Below are 17,453 nucleotides of genomic sequence, written 5' to 3'. Positions count from 1 at the left end.
AGTCAGGGGACAGGGAGCAGAGGGGTTTAGATGGGTCAGGAGTTCTGGGGGGGGCTGTCAGGGGGTGGGGGTGTGGATAAGGGTTGGGGCAGTCAGGGGACAGGTAGGGGGTAGGGTCCTAAGGGGCCAGTTAGGATGTGGGGAAGATCTCAGGAGGAGGCAGTCAGGGGACAAGAGGCAGGGAGGCTTAGGGAGGGGGTGGAGTCCTGGGGGGCAGTCAGGGGACAAGGAGTGGGGGGGAAGGTTGGGGGTTCTGAGGGGGCAGGAAGTGGGAGGGAGTGGAAGGGGCAGGGGCGGGGCTAGGACAGGGACGGGGCTAGGGCGGGGCTCCTCCCGTCCTCTTTTTTGATTGTTGAAATATGGTAACCCTACAAAAAAGAAAGATCAAATAGAAAGAAACAACTCCTATTCTAGGCAATTATCACTGCATTGCTGAATCTGCTCCTTTGGGAGACAGACTGTCTTGATCGCATTGCTGCCCGGACGGTGGGTACAGTAGAAGAGTGCAACAGACAAAAGTTAAGGGAAGCAGACAGAACACACTTGAAAGGGAGGAAGGAAATGAAAAGAAAAAGCAGAGTACTTACATAGTGAAGGAGTCAGGGGGAGCAGAGACTCTTCTCAGGTCTGCAGTGCGCCCTTTATGGATACTATAGGCAGCAGGAAATGAGCAGCCAAGACAGAGTCAGCACAACAGCATGGATAGACAATGAAGAAGCCAGGCGAGAGAAAGAGAGAGAGAGAGAGACATACAACATTTAAACAGAAACAAAAGGAATGCATCACATAACATTTGAATGAAAACACATGCAAAGCTCCAAGAGTGCACTAGAGAGGCAGCAGCAACAAAAAACAGGCAAACAGAACAAATGACAATGTTCACTCCGAAGGGACACAAAGGTCTTTTTTTGAAGGCTGTGAACAGGCTAATGGCAAACAATGTGCACAGTTACATTAGGAGAGGTTTCTGGGCCAGGGTCCCACAGGCACTGAAAGATCTTAAGCCTGTAGAGTTTGAAAAGCCTGTGATGCACCTTGCAAGTCCAGAAGAGCAAACAGCTATCAGAGCCAAAGCTTGATATGATGGATTTGCCTCCCCAAATCTGCCAATTTTTGTTAACATTTACAAAAATACTCTTAATCGGAATTCCTCTATCCCAATGGCAAAATGCTGTCCTTATTCTTCCTTAACATATTTTAGAGAACCATGCATGTTGGTTAAGGGAGTGGTGCTATAAGGAGGGCTTTGGGATGTATGGCCACTGGGAGGCTTTCGGGGACAGACACCTGTTCTTGCGGGATGGGCTTCACCTGAGTAGGGAAGGAAATAGACTTCTGGGAGGGAGGCTGGCTCATCTTATCAAAAGAGCTTTAAACTAGGAAGTTTGGGGAGATGGTTGGGAGATGCACAGTTAATCTCCACGCCAGTTTCCAGTATTGAAAAGCTGAGTGTAATAAGAGGAGACATAGCCAGGGAGATGAGATTGGACATAGGAAGGACAGGGGGGACGAACACAAAGAGGCCCGCAATATACAGTGCTACTAATGGGAGACAGGCTACACGACATACATTAGGGTGTTTGTACACCAATGCAAGAAGCCTAGGTAATAAAATGGAGGAATTGGAGCTCTTGGTCCGAGAATTGAAACCAGATATCGTAGGAATAACTGAAACGTGGTGGAATGGCAGTCACGACTGGAACGCAGGTATGGAGGGGTATGCGCTGTTTAGGAAAGACCGGGATAAAGGTAAAGGTGGGGGGGTGGCATTGTATGTCAATAGTGAAATAAGCTGTAAAGAAATAATAGTGGATGGAATAGATAACACGGAGTCCGTCTGGGCGATACTCAAGCTGGGTAAAAGGACTACTAGAGCCTCTCCAGGGATAGTGCTTGGGGTGTGCTATAGACCTCCGGGATCGACCCAGGATATGGATAAGGAACTATTTAATGTATTAAGGGAAGTAAATACTAATAGAAACTGTGTAATTATGGGGAACTTTAACTTCCCAGATATAGATTGGGGAACAAACGCTAGTAGCAATAATAGGGCTCAGATGTTCCTAGATGTGCTTGCTGATCAATTCCTTTATCAAGTGGTAGCTGAGCCGACGAGGGGGGAGACCATTTTAGATTTGATTCTGGTAAGTAGTGAGGACCTTGTTGAGGAAGTGGTAGTGGGGGACAACTTGGGCTCCAGTGATCATGAGCTAATTCAGTTTAAACTAAATGGAAGGAGTACCAGAATTAAGTCAAAGACTACGGTTTATAATTTTAAAAAGGCCAATTTTAACAAATTAAGGGGACTGGTAAGGGAAGTGGATTGGGCAAACGTATTAAGGGATCTAAAGGCAGAAGAAGCCTGGGATTACTTTAAGTTAAAGATGCATGAGCTGTCAGAGGCCTGTATCCCCAAAAAGGGAAAAAGATTACTAAGCAAGAGATTTAGACCGAGCTGGATGAGCGACCGACTGAAAGGGGCGATTAGGAAAAAACAGAAAGCGTACAAAGAGTGGAAGAGGGGAGGGATCAATAAGGAAACTTATCTTAGTGAAGTCAGAGAATGTAGAGATAGAGTGAGAAAGGCCAAAGGCCGTGTAGAGTTGGACTTAGCAAGGGGAATTAAAAGCAATAGCAAGAGGTTTTACAGCCATATAAATAGGAAGAAAGCAAAGAAAGAAGAAGTGGGACCGCTGAAGACTATAGCCGGAGAGGAGATTAAAGATAATCTAGGCATGGCGCAATATCTCAATGAATATTTTGCATCGGTGTTTAATGAGGCCAATGAAGGTATTAGGGATACTAGCACCGTTACAGAGGGGCATACAGGATGGGGGATTACAGCATCCGAGGTAGAAACAAAACTAGAACGCCTTAATGGGACTAAGTCAGGTGGACCGGACGATCTTCATCCGAGAATATTGAAGGAATTGGCGCGGGAAATAGCAGGCCCATTAGCGATTATATTTAATGAATCTGTAAACTCGGGGGTGGTCCCGTTAGACTGGAGAATAGCCAATGTGGTTCCTATTTTCAAGAAAGGGAAAAAAAGTGACCCGGGTAACTATAGGTCTGTTAGTTTAACATCAGTAGTGTGCAAGGTGCTGGAGAAGATTCTGAAAGAGAAACTAGTTGAGGACCTTGAGGTTAATGGCAAATGCGATAAATTACAGCATGGTTTTACGAAGGGCAGATCGTGTCAAACGAATCTGATCTCCTTCTTTGAGAAAGTAACGGACTTATTAGATAAGGGAAATGCGGTGGACCTAATATACCTGGATTTCAGTAAAGCGTTTGATACAGTACCCCATGAGGAACTATTGGTTAAAATGAAAAACATGGGGATCGATATGAAAATCCAGAGGTGGATAAGGAATTGGTTAATGGGGAGAATGCAGCGGGTCGTATTAAAGGGTGAATTGTCGGGTTGGAGGGAGGTTACTAGTGTAGTGCCTCAAGGTTCGGTTTTGGGACCCATTTTATTTAATCTATTTATAACTGACCTCGGGACCGATTGCAAGAGTGGGCTGATAAAGTTTGCGGATGATACGAAGGTGGGAGGAGTTGCAAACTCGTAGGAGGATAGGGATATTCTGCAGGGAGACTTGAATGAGCTTGTGAATTGGAGTATCAGAAATAGGATGAAATTTAATAGTGAAAAGTGTAAGGTGATGCACTTGGGGATGAATAATAACAATTTTAGTTACAAGATGGGGACGCATTGGTTAGAAGTAACGGAAGAGGAGAAGGACCTAGGGGTCCTTGTGGACCGCAGAATGACTATGAGTCGACAATGTGACGTGGCGGTGAAAAAAGCCAATGCGGTCTTGGGATGTATTAGGCGAGGTATATCTAGTAGGGATAGGGAGGTCCTGCTTCCGTTGTATAAGGCGCTGGTGAGACCTCATTTGGAGTACTGTGTGCAGTTCTGGTCTCCCATGTTTAAAAAAGATGAACTCAAACTGGAACGGGTGCAGAGAAGGGCGACTAAGATGATCAGAGGAATGGAAAACCTGTCGTATGAAAAGAGATTAGAGGAGCTTGGGTTGTTTAGTCTGACAAAGCGTAGGCTGAGGGGGGATATGATTGCTATCTTCAAATATATCAGAGGGGTTAATACAAGGGAGGGAGAGGAATTATTCCAGCTTAGTACTAATGTGGACACGAGAACGAATGGATATAAACTGGCCGGGGGGAAGTTCAGGCTTGAAATTAGACGAAGGTTTCTGACCGTCAGAGGGGTGAAATATTGGAACGGCCTTCCGAGGGAAACGGTGGGGGCGACGGACCTGTCTGGTTTTAAGATTAAGTTGGATAAGTTTATGGAGGGAATGGTTTAATGGTAAAACATAGTAGCCAAGGAAAACCAAGCAATGGTACATGAATAGCATAATGGCCAACAAGGGTCAGGCTAGAGATTCTTGCCTATATGCTCGGGGTATTACTGATCGCCATATTTGGGGTCGGGAAGGAATTTTCCTCCAGGGTAGATTGGCTGAACCTCTGGAGGTTTTTCGCCTTCCTCCGCAGCATGGGGCAGGGATCACTAGCAGGAGGGTCTCAGCCGATTGAAGTCACTAAAACACAGGATTGGGGACTTCAACGGCAGAGTCCAGGGAAGGGTCTTGCGGCCTGCAGCATGCAGGGGGTCAGACCAGATGATCATAATGGTCCCTTCTGACCTTAAAGTCTATGAGTCTATGTAATATACAGTAACTCCCAAAGCTGGTTTCTTTAGTTTCTATACTCAAAGGGGTCTCTATACCTCTCTCAACTGTCCCAATGGAATGCTTCTATATTTAACCTCTGGAACAATTTTTGTTTCATAACAGCAGATCATCCTCCTTTAACCCAAACTGAAAGCCAAATATTCTCTCTGTAGGATTGTGTATGACTCTGATTAGCTACAACTTGCAAAGCAATATTTTAACCTGGGGTTCCGGGTCAGAGAGTGACCCTGGGGAAACTGATTCTTGGTGTCCCTTCTAATTTCTCTTCAATGACTTCCACATAGAAAAATATTGTCTGATTTGTAAGCAAAACCTACCTGCCAGCATTGCATGCTTAGCTTGATCTCTGAAAACCAAGCTGTGTTCTGTTTCATAAATCTCCTGCATCAACAAGAGACCTTATGGAATCAGAACTTAACTGGCAAGTCTTTTAATGATGCATGCAGCAGAACAGAATGCATCTCGTTGTTCTGCAGCAAAATTGACTCTGCTAGACTGACTACAGTAAAGTCTTATTTTTGCCACTAAACTTAAACTGACTCAGAAGACGAATGGAAATCAGATATGAGAAGTAAACAAATTTACCATTACCCCGTAATCTGCCTTTTTTCTGTCCACAATTTGCACTGTTCCTGAGTATAAACAATATCAATCAACATTGTACAATTGTTGCACCTAAAAAGTCACTTCTGGATTGAACCTCTTTACTTTATTATATCCCCATTATGTGTAATGGTATATAGAATGAGGCAGAGACTATGCCTTCTTTTATGTTTGGAAAGCACCTATCAGAAACAAACAATGAAGTGGTAGAAACATTATATGAACGACCACGGTATATTGACCCTGAACATTGTCCTCCAATTGCAATGCAAACATTTTTTTTAACTTTTAAACCAATTTTCTTTGACTGTTACGGTTGCCAGGTGCCTGGATTTTGACCAGAAAGTCCGGTCGAAAAGGGGACCTGGCAGTGTCCAGTCAGATGTACTGACCGGACACCAAAAGTCTGGTTACTGTGGGCTGGGGTGGGGGGAAGTGCCAGGTCATCAACCTGTGCCAGCCCCTGCTCAGCCGGGGCTACCGCCTACCTGCAGGCAGGCTCCACATCAGGCTGCAGCACTTCCCGTCCCAGGCCTGGAGCAGAGGGAGCCCAGCTTAGGGGGAGGGAGGTGGAGATGATCCAGTGATGGGGGGAGAGGAGCGAGCAGGGGGTTGGGTCCTGGGGGAAGAGGCAGGGCAGGGATGGGGCCTCAAAGGTCTGGTTTTCAGCTAATAGCAACCATATTGACTGTATTCAGAACTTTTTACATTTTCTTCTTGCAAATTAGTTTAATTGGCAGGATGTTTGCAGAAGCAGAAAATTTTAAGAAAATATTGTACAGTATTTATTGAAAAAGAATTTAAAATTCATAATCAGAAGATGTTCAAACCAGAAACCTGATTCCGGTTAGCAGTGGTATGCTCATCCAATCCGAGAACAGAAACAAACTGTTTGTTCAATCAAAACAGCTCAAGTTTCAAATAGGAAATATTCCATAATGAACTGAATATTCATTGATGAACAATGAAGAGACCAAGGAATATTTGCAGAAATTATTCTATGAATAATTTCAGATAATGAATACATTGGAGAAGATCACAATCTGTTCCTGGATAACTCAGTAACCGAAGAGGTGAAAGTCATTGGATAAATTATTCATTGCCAATTATTTGCCCAGCTCGGGTGGAATGCAACACATGTGAAACTGTCTGGTCCTCTAATAGCTGAAGGCTTGAATAAGGCTATTAGTGCTGCTGCTGTCAGTAAGGAAAGGAAATTCTCCTTCAGCTTAAGTGGCTCAACAGTACTGCTAGATTTGGATCCCCGGCTCTCATTCTATTCAGGAGCAGATTCCTTGTGCATTCTCTTTCATAACCTTTCAGACATTTTACTCTCAAAAACAAACATTAAACGATGCTCACTTCCCCACAACTTGGGATGAGATGAATTGGGAAATGACAGAGAAAGGAGATGGCCCTTAGGTACTAGGGTAAGCAGCATGGTATAAAAACCTAAATTAGGCAAATGGATGAGAAGCAAAATATTCAAAAGTACCTAAGTGACTTAGGAGCCCGAGTTCCATGGCAAGTCAATGAGACATAGGGTCCTAAGTCTCTTAGGTGCTTTTGACATGTTACCCGAGATGAGCTATGAGATAGATAAGGTAGGTGAGTTCCCATTGTGGAGACTACTCCATCTAAAAAAAGACCGATAGGGAAGCTGCTCTCTGAAGGCCTAATATTTATCACTGCCTCAACATGAAAATATGAAGGAAGGAAAAGTTAGGTTCACCACCTTCCTAATATCCACTGACAGCTCACATCCTATGCCAGGAGGTAAATGAATTTACTAATCAGCACAACAAAGGAATGACAACCCAAACATCCAGAAATCACAACAGCGGAAGAGAAACCAAGGGAGCCCATTTAATAGCAGTAGTCAAGGGAATGTCAGATGCCTACAGTGACCTTGCTTTTCAGTAACAAAGGTCCCCATTGTGTTTCTATTTTCTAAGGTTAAAAAAACGATGACACCAGAATACCCTGACTATTTCTGTTGGATTTTCCCACCTGAGCAACTTGACTTCAAATCCTGCTTAGGGTCACCACTGTAACATTTCTTAATATCAACTAAAAACTCCAGCAGACAGATGCCAAAACCACCACACCTTTCAATACTCAGATTCCAAGGCCAGAAGAGACCATTGTTACCCTCTAGTCTGACCTCCTGTATAACACAGGCCAGAGAACTTCCCTCCAAAATCAGGGCCGCCCGGGGGGGAGAGGGGACAAGTGGGGCAATTTGCCCCAGGCCCTGCAGGGGCCCCCACAAGAATATAGTATTCTATAGTGTTGCAACTTTTTTTTAAATGGAAGGAGCCCACCAAATTGCTTTGCCCAAGGGCCCCCTGAATCGTCTGGGCGGCCCTGTCCAAAATTTCCTAGAGCTGATCTTTTAGAAAAACATCCAATCTAGATTTAGAAACTGCCAGTGATGGAGAATCCACAATGAACCTTAGTTAATTGTTCAGTTAGTTAATTGCCCTCACTGTTAAAAAATAATGCCTTATTTCCAGTCTGAATTTGTCTCGCTTCCAACTGAAAGCCACTGGATCACATTATACCTTTCTCTGCTAGACTGGAGAACCCATTATCAAAATATTTGTTCCTCGTGCAGGTACTTATAGGCTGTAATCAAGTCAACCCTTAACCATCTCTTTGTTAAGCTAAACAGACTTGCCTCTTGAATCTATCACTATACTGTTTGGCTACCTCTGCTTGTCGAAGAAAGATTACTAGTCAAAATAGCATTAGAATAAGAGCAAAGGGAGAAATATATATTGCTCCTCCAAACATGCCTCTTTCTAGCCACTTATTAACACATTTCTATTTACTAGAGCTGAGCAAAATTTGAAATTTCCATCCCATGGGAAATTCTGACATTTCAACATTTGTTTTAATCCTGAAATGAGACAAAAAGTTGAAATTTAGAAATTTTTCATGATATGCTGAAAAATGTGTATTCGGAAATGTTTGAATTTGTTTCAACATTTCTGATTGAAACAAACCATTGTGACATTCCTGAAAATCAAAATGTTTCCTTTCATTCTGTTGAGTTGACCCCAAAGGCTTCCTTTTGAGTCGGATCAACTTTAAACTGCACTTTCCTGGCATGCTGCTTTATGGGAGTTTGGGGATCCATTGTGTCCTATGAACCGGACTCTCTGCAGGTGAGCAGTGTTTACAGGTTCTGAAGGAAGACACTGCAGGAAGATAGGCAGCTCTTTGAATCTGAGGACAACAAGAGAGTTGGGATAGGTGCAGGATGGAGGGGGAAATCTCTGTAGCCCTCACTCCTTCCAGCATGCACAGCCACAAAAAATGGTTCTGCTCTTTTATAAGATACCGTATATTTTAGTTAAATACACAGAGTTAAGTGCAAAAGAGAAGTCTTTGGGTAACTAATTTGTTACAGCCAGTTTACTATTGCATTTTTCCATTTGATGGCTTAGAAATTCATTCCTCCAGCAGGTTTATCCCTCTATCAAGGATTGACCTCAAAGAGTCTCACAGCTAGATCCTGTCAAAAATTTTCCATCAAAACTGTTTTTGTTGGAAAATTGGGTTTTCAACTAAATGAAAATTTACCCAAAAAGTGTCAGAAAAAAAATCCAAAATTCGAAAACTTTTCAGTTTTTTCAAAGAAAAGTCAAAACTTTCCATGGGGGGAAAAAAACCCACTCTTACCACAGTATTTTAGGGCATGTGTTTTGCCTTGGTCCACAGAAACTGTTTTATTTCATAACAGGTATACGTCCTTAACAGCTATTTGTATAAGTGGATAAGTGACTTTTGAAAAAGTCATCGGCAGGGCAGATGGTAAATTTACCATTCCCGGCCAGCCCTCAATGCTATAAAAAACAGAACTCCAAAACAACATACAATGGGAAGTCAGAAACACATTAAGAAACTTGAAAAAGAAAAGAAAACTTTCTCACTTGTGCCCCTACATCAGACAAAATTCCAAAGGGAGTTCCTGCTATTAACCTCCTCCTCCAATATCATCAAAGTAATTAATAATAGCTTTCAGAATTAGTGTGATGTGAGATTATTTTTTAATCACTGTATGTGCAGAAAGCTCAAGAAAAGCTTCCAGCAATTGCAGATGCAGTGCCAGACCCATTCAGTAATCTCACACATCTATAATTCACTGGGTGCACTTTCACCAGCCTGAGGACAAAAAATCCACCTATTCTATAAATTGAAAAGATTTTGATGGGATGCCTTTAAACACTGCAGACATCAGGTTAAGAAATTTATATGACAATGTAAAAGGGAAAACTTGGTGTCTGTGGTGGGATTTTGCAGAACAGTGTCATACTGGGCAAACTCCAGTTTAGTCAACTCTAACCTCTTCCTCCTATAATTCACCTTTATTATGCCAAGAAACTCAACAGACATTCCACCTGCCCGCCCATTCCACCTTTCTTCCCAACCGCGCAGGCACACCGACACACACGCCTTGCAGAGGTTTGAGATTGGGATTAAAGTCCTTGACGAATTGCGAGTAACCCCCCAAAAACACAGACTCACAGCTTGGATATTTCATTCAAACCAAAAGGTACCCAAACAACAGAAGCTCTGAACCCGATGGAGTTTGGCATAGCATATTCAAACCAATTCTGCCATGAACAATATTCTCCACGGCTCAGTGGACCTTAATTACTCTATAGCATTACCATGATGGGGTGGATCAATATACCCCATCCACAGTTTAAACTCAGATGCTATAGCTCATGCCTGACCATGCTAATAACTAGACTGAAATACACCAAATGCTTTCTTCCTACTGCTGTGGCCTCCCTCATGGTTGGAAACAATGGCTCAGGATTGAATTTTTCCAGTTTGGACTTTGTAGCATGGTATGGGGTGGTGAAAAGAAATTAGAGGTCATTGCTCAGGGGGTGATAGTCTTCTATTCATCAACTGTTCAAGGTGAAATGTATGCCTAACATATTTTCAAGACAAATAAGGATCTAATGTGGTAAACACAAGCTTAGTCTGCTGCTCCAAAACGTTTGTCTCATTAACAGAACTGAACATGCAAAACTGAATAGGGAGTCATGGTTGGTATATCAAAGTACTTGATTTTATGAATTGATACACTTCTGCTTTTAAAGGTTGGCAGCCACTGGATTATATGATTTGCTAAAAGGAATAACACACTCCTGAGTATGTGGCTGTTTGAATGAAACACATTTGTAGGGTGCTGGAGGTATCTGGCTTTAAACTGAGGCTCAGTATATACTGAAGGCCTGCCTTGTCTTTTGCAATTTAAATAATACATCATGAAGATGATGGCGGGAATGTTTATTAGCTCCCATCTCAGCAGCACAGAAAGACTCATTGGTAAATCAAAAATAATGGCATTTTTAATATTTAAAGTCTTTTTAAAAATATTCTTATGCTATTAAAATGCTCTCTTAGGGATTTTTTTTAAACTAATGTTTTAATATCAAAAGATATTTTAAAATTTTATCTTCTATTCTTTGGATGTTTTCTGGCTTCCATTTATTTCAACCTTTCCCTGTTCCTTTTTAGGCTACTCTAATGCTGCTTCCCTCTCATTTTATAGCTTATCGCCTTACCTGTCCATTCTCACTTTTCTTCCTTTCTTTCCTGGTTCCCTGATCCAGAAACTCTCAATCCTAATCCACCCTCAGATGCAACTCCCTAAAGCTAACACTCTCATTGAAATCTGAGTACTATAGCTTTTCTTTTAGCAGACTGGGAACTGCCAAATATACTGTATCTGGTGTCTCACGCAAAATGCATCCCTCGGTACTTCCTAATAGACCAGGAAAGTCCCCTTTGATTTGCTGACACTTCCAAGAACACTGCAATGTTTTACCACTGCCCAGACACTGCAGCACAGGAAGAATTACTATTGATTTGAGAGCTATTGAACTCTCTCAATTAGGGGTGCATATACACTGCAGCTGGGAGCATGCCTCCCAGCGCGGGTAGACAAACTCTTCTTGAGCTAGCATGTGAAAAATGGTAGCCACAGCAGCAGTTTAGGCTAGCCACCCAAGTACATACTCGGGGGTCACGTGCCATTGTATTCAGGCAGAAAGCCAGAGCCATCACACGTGTCACTGTGGCCATGTAGCTATTTTTTAGCACACCAACTTGAGTAGAGCTAGTACAAGTCTGTCTACCTGTGCTGGGAAGCATGCTCCCAGCTGCAGAGTAGCCAGACCCTAAGGCTCGGTCTACACTACAGACTTTTGTTGGTATAAATATGTTGCTCAGGGGTGTGGAAAATCCACCTCCCTGAGCAACATAGTTATACTGTAGACAATATAGCGACGGGAGGGCTTCTCCCATGACTTAGCTACCACTTCTCAGGGCAGTGGAGTAACTACACTGATGGGAGAAGCTCTCCTGTCGGCACAGGTAGAGTCTGTATGTGTAGACAAGCCCTTAGTGATTTATACCAGCACACTCCAATCAGGATTCCCCACATGGCAACAAATAGTTCTAGTCAGTGAATCCTCAGGCTAGTCCCATTTTCAAGTGGGAGCAGCATGCTCCCAACACAAAAAGACTCAATATAGCCTGAGCACATCTGTATCCTGCAGTGGACTGTGGATATTAGTTGAATGGTCTCAATGTGGGATCGAAAAGACTCAATTTCAGAAAGCACATTATATGGCACTTTAAATTGTGTGAGGGGCATATCTGCACAGCTTCCACGAGTGTTAGTAAGAGTCAAACAGTAGAGTCCACTGAGACCTCCCCGAATAGTTGCCCCTTTGGATAATTGAAAGACATAACATCTTTCTGAAAGCAAGACAAAGGGAACCCTGTTAGTTAAAGCACACACAAAATCTGGTAAATATATACAATGTGGAGGAGAGGAACATTCTGGGGTTTCTGGACCTCTTTCTCCAAATACTCTGATGGTTCAGTCCATGAAAACTCCCTGTTTGAATGCTCTGCCCAGTAACAGCCTCCTTGTATTAGGACATGAACAAGTCCAACTCACTCATTGAGTAAAGGCATGGATGTCCTCCTCTTGCTCTTCTGCACCATATTGGCCTGGTTCCTTAGGGAGATCCGAATGAGAGACGGAGCCAGTCGACATGGCTCCCCATCCACTTGCATGGGGATAGACTTGTATGTTAACAGAGTCACTTCCCGGCACTGATGCAACCTTTCTCCATGACCTCCCACCTGAAGAGCAGCCTGCAGAACAAGAACAAAGAGGAGGAAAGCCATAATGTTACCATCCTATACCAGCCACTTGAGTTAGCTAACAACTCCCTAATCCTGTTTTACCCAGCACTCCATACCCTCTGCTACAAATTATTCCGTTTGCACATGAGACTCACCCTGTTGCAGTAAGTGGTTTGTTCTGTCACAGGGAGATTTACATGCTTGCCATAATACAGTCCAAAAGCAGCAGATGGTCACTAATTTGGAGGACGCAATGCAAAGAACCCACTATTCCAAATTCATCACCACTAGGAAGTTGCATTTCAGGCCAACCCCACATTTCCCCCCATCTAAATTTGCAGAATGGCTTTCCAGTAAGACACATGGGTGTATATGATGCATTAAGGCAATGTTCCAGTCAAAGCTTTTCAATAAGTCATTGCAATGAGGCATGACCAATGTAATTCCATTCACAGAAAAGACTTAAAATGGGACTTAGAATGCTAGAATAATGTCCTGGAGAGAAGGATCAATGGGCAGAGGTCAGGTGAAGCAGTCAAACATACATGACAAATTCATGTATCACATGGGTATGAAATTTATCATGTGGCGGTCGCCTCATCATATGTGGTGTACATCTATATTTAGAGATCTAGATAAACACTTATATGCTTGCACACATCCAAGATGCATTTCTGTATATTTCTACATCTTGTTTTCAATTATGATTGCTTGTGTTGCAGAGTGCCTACAGTCTACGACTCAAGGATCAGGTCCCATCTATGCGATCTAAATGCTTTTTCGAGCAACAGTATTAATAGGGGTTTTCTTTCTTACCAAGGCAATACTGTCCTTGATGTGAATTAGATTAATCTGAAATAATTATTATGACAGTTTATATAGAAATTCAGCATCAGGAGTAGACAAGCTGAAAAGAGCAAGAGAAAAACCTTGTTTGATAACTGCAGCTGGAAAGCAACTAAATGCTATGTTCAAAAATTGTCTTGAAGAAACAAAACAAGAGAGCTGTACCATGTGCCCTCTGAGACACCCACCCACTGCCGCAACATTCTGTCCATAAGTTGACTGAAACAAGTCAACAGAAACAGGGCTGCAAAGTTTTCATCAAACAACTTCTTGACCAACAGCATTCTGTTAACTTAAAGAAAAAAAATTAGCCAGCTTTCCAAGCCGATCTCCTCTCTCCTACCTTAGTACATGCAACCTCTTTAAAACCCAAACCAGGAGTAAAGAAGCAGTGGAAGAGGCAAAGGGGATAAAAACATATCAGAGACAAAAAGGTAGACAGAGGTTGTTAATGGCTCTTGCAGGGGCCTTGAGATTTAGGCAGGCATCTTGGGGCAGAAACACTGCACTTTAATAAAAAAAATGTGAATATTGTCTATCAGATTTTAAAAAAATCTATATTAATACAACATTAGCATCAAGAGTTACGGGAACTGAAGTCACTGTTTTGTTTCCCACAGGAATCTTACCTGTCCTATTATGAATATAACACCTGGGCTATTGGTTACATGATGATGATCATCATCATCATATTACTTAACATTTATACAGGGCTTTTCATCCAAAGATCTCAAAGTGTGTCACAAATGTAGGCAAGCATATAATAAAGCATAGTGTGATGCACAACATGTCTGCTACGATACAGAAAAGGTCTATTGTTATAGTGACTCTTCAAATCACAAACAAATATAAAACCTTAACCCTGACCTCAGTTTCTTTTAGGTAGAAATAGCTCACTAAGGGACCTGATTCTGAATTGTGGCCTAAATGAGTTCATGCAGCTCAGGAGAGGGATGGCAAAGGTGGCTGTGCATCAACCTCTGTGGCCCTCTGGAGGCAACCCCAAAGACTACTCTAACTCACTGTTGCCTGCACTGATTCCCAATGGGATGTTGCATTGTAAATACAGTTCAGTGTATTCCAACTACACCTTCTGATTCCTCCAATACATCCTGCCCCTTCCCTCAGTTATAACCTGACATACAGCTACACCAAGCACTGTAATAGTGTGGGTAATTAAAGGTTATTCACCAGACCTACACTACTAGGGAATTCCTCTGATGCTAGGGGTACTCCCAATCAGTTGCCACTGCCTTTGTGGCACCCGTATGATAGCTCCACCAGTATACAAAGGCTATAGCAGAAACCCCGATCGGGGCATAGACATTTAAAGTAGGTCTAGCAGTAAGGCATCTTAGTTTTGCTTATGATGGAGATCAAGTTTATTTCAGTGTGAGGAATTAGATGTCTGCATTGCGGATGGCTGTATGCTGAAACTGAAAAGCACCTTGGCATGGAATTGACGAGCCTGTGAATGTATTTGGGTGCTATGGCGAAAAGGTACAAAGACTGAGGTTGGTCTGGAGGGTAATACCACTGTAACTAGTGATCTTCTGTTTTTAAGGTTTGTTCTCGGGAAATGCACTTAGAGTTAACTTTTTTGTGGGAGAACAAAAGAAAAACAATTATAGTGGCACTTACCTGATGCTTTAAAAGCACTTTACAAACATTATTCAATCCTCACAACACCTTTGTTGGGCAGATAAGAATTATCACTCCCATTTTAGGTTAAGTGACTTGCCCAAGACTACACAGCAAATCAGTGTCAGAAGGGAAGCAAAACTCATATTTCTAGATCACTGCTCTGTGTTCTGACCAGTAGACAACACCCCTTTCAAAAAGTTTTATTCCTTTTCCACTAAATCACACAATGTTCTATTATTTCTCAAGTACCATGTTATCTTGCTCAGGGTTTTAAATGGCATAATTGTAATGCATAATTGAAAGGTGATGACACAGGATTAAGGTTGCTATGGAAATGCTCACTCTGAATTCCATGGCTGGTGCATATAAAAATGCAATGCTTATTTATGCATCAGCATTATTTTGTGTATTAATGTACTCCACATATATAGATCTTCTTATGTAAATATTCATTATAACGCAGCACAAAATAAATCAGCCTCATTGGCTTTAGGCAAGACTTCTGAAGGCACTATAGACCTTGAGACCAAAGAACAAGTCAACAGAATTTGAGCTAACATATGCAGACTGTACATTTTTTTAATCATTTATAATATGTGAGCACCAGCTAGAAAACACAAATACTTAAAATAAACAGTTGCATTACTCAATCAAGAGTGTTTCTCTTATGGTCTCTGATCTTCTTAAAAATTCTCTCTCACCCTCATTCTGATAAAACAGGGAAAACGGGAATGTTCTGAGAATATTTAATGCAGTAATTGAAATTCTTTTAAACTATTCAGATTTTTAGGTGTGACTTTAGGTGGAGAATTTTTGCAATACCAGTGATGGTCAATTCTAGATGGTCAGTTCTAGAGTACAGCAGAAAGGAATGCTCAATTTCAAGATGGAGATGTGGCCTTTAAAGACCAGAAGTCCCAGCATGCAGTGCTCCATATTGCAAGCAAGCTGCAGGATACACCTACATACTGAAGACAAGGAGGGCTACAATATGTATCTATTTTATGCAAATTAGATATGTCCATTGAGCACCTGGTGATTTGACAATGTGGTACTTCTCAACCTTGCAAAGCTGGGACAACCTTTATGCGATTAGTACAGATGGTTTTAAAAGAGTAAATACGTTTCATCAAAAGTTTTAGGGGGGAAAAAACCTAAAGATGTTTCTTTTTCTTTTCTTTTTTTCTTTTTTTTAAGCAAAATTATCCCTCTACCCCACCCTCCAACACACATGATTTCTTATTTTCTTTTCTTTTCTCACAGTGAAAAAGTGAAAGTAGGATTTTTTTCTTGTCAAAATATTTTGTTGGTTCACAAATTTCATCGTTTTTTTTTTAAAGTGTAATTTCTATACACACACAAAATTGTTGCTGGAACCCTATTTTCCAACAAAGAATTTCTAACCAGCTCTAATGTATATGGAAAATATATGAAAACCACAGTTGTGCTGGGGCTGGTAACAAACAGCAGTTATTGTGCGACCATAGAAGTTTCCCATAGTACAAACACACATACACATGCACACACATCCCTTCTATAATACTTTAATCTTCTTTGAATTTTGATTTGGGAGCATTTTGAAGCACCATTAGATATGTTCAAAGCAACCAGTTTTTCAGGGAGTACATTTTTATAATGAAATAATACTTCTCTTCCTTTGAAAACCATTATTTGTTCATAACGTTTTAAAAAACTGAGGCAAACACAAATTTTTTCCACCTTATTGAACCCAGGAAAGCATAGGAGAGAATCTTTTTTGTATGAAACTTTGTGCATCCTAGTGTTGAGCCATGGACATGAGGTGTCTCATACAAAATTGCACACAGACTAGTCCCAGAGCCCTAAGCAGTGTGAAATCTACTGCATGCAAAAAAATACTCAGCTCTGCCAAAATTCTCACCAGAGAGGCCATAGTGAACCCAATGACCTCAATGTAACCATCATCATGGCGCTGAGGTTCAAAGTCTCTGTGGTCGCTGGGGGTACCCCAGGGCATTGTGCCAGCACAATACCTGCAGAAAGAGGTTTAGAAAATGAGAGCTTTAGGGAGCATATTAAGAATTTGCCCCACTGGGTCTTACAACAATTAAAAGAAAAGAAAGCATAAGTACTGGCCAGTTCTTTATCTTCTGGGTGAATAGCCACACATCTATTCCAAAAGGTCTTAAAATCCATTCTGGGGCCTCCCAGTGACCATACATATAATTACAGGAAAGATCAGAAGGGGAACCTGCCCTCCAACTTTCAGGCTGGTGGGGCAGGCAATTAGTTTGTCTATCCCAATTTCTGGTAGGTTGCTGAGTGGAGATGGGAGGCAGCAGAGAGGGGACAGTGCCTTTTTGCAGTAGGGCTCAGGACTCTTCTCTCCCGCCTCCCCCCCAATCCTTCTTCAGATCAGCTGTTCAGCTGGATTTTCACCTGCAGCCTCCTGCCAACAAAGGCTGCTTT

General features: G+C 42.0%; 1 protein-coding gene across 3 annotated transcripts in view; it reads right to left on the bottom strand.

Moving 5' to 3' along the window:
* Positions 1-17,453, bottom strand: part of DGKI (diacylglycerol kinase iota) — a 247,631-nt gene that overhangs the window by 109,152 nt on the left and 121,026 nt on the right. For all 3 annotated transcript variants that reach the window (XM_034779724.1, XM_034779732.1, XM_034779740.1), the window contains 3 exons: positions 16,906-17,017; positions 12,325-12,524; positions 588-650 (listed from right to left, as the gene is read on the bottom strand). In XM_034779724.1, coding sequence (XP_034635615.1) covers positions 588-650; positions 12,325-12,524; positions 16,906-17,017 — 375 coding nt within the window. The remainder of the gene's footprint in view (positions 1-587; positions 651-12,324; positions 12,525-16,905; positions 17,018-17,453) is intronic.

The sequence above is a fragment of the Trachemys scripta genome, chromosome 1 (assembly GCF_013100865.1).
Source record: "Trachemys scripta elegans isolate TJP31775 chromosome 1, CAS_Tse_1.0, whole genome shotgun sequence".
Classification (NCBI taxonomy): domain Eukaryota; kingdom Metazoa; phylum Chordata; order Testudines; family Emydidae; genus Trachemys; species Trachemys scripta.
Note: the sequence above shows the minus strand (reverse complement) of the source record. Positions and strands in the feature narration are given on the sequence as shown.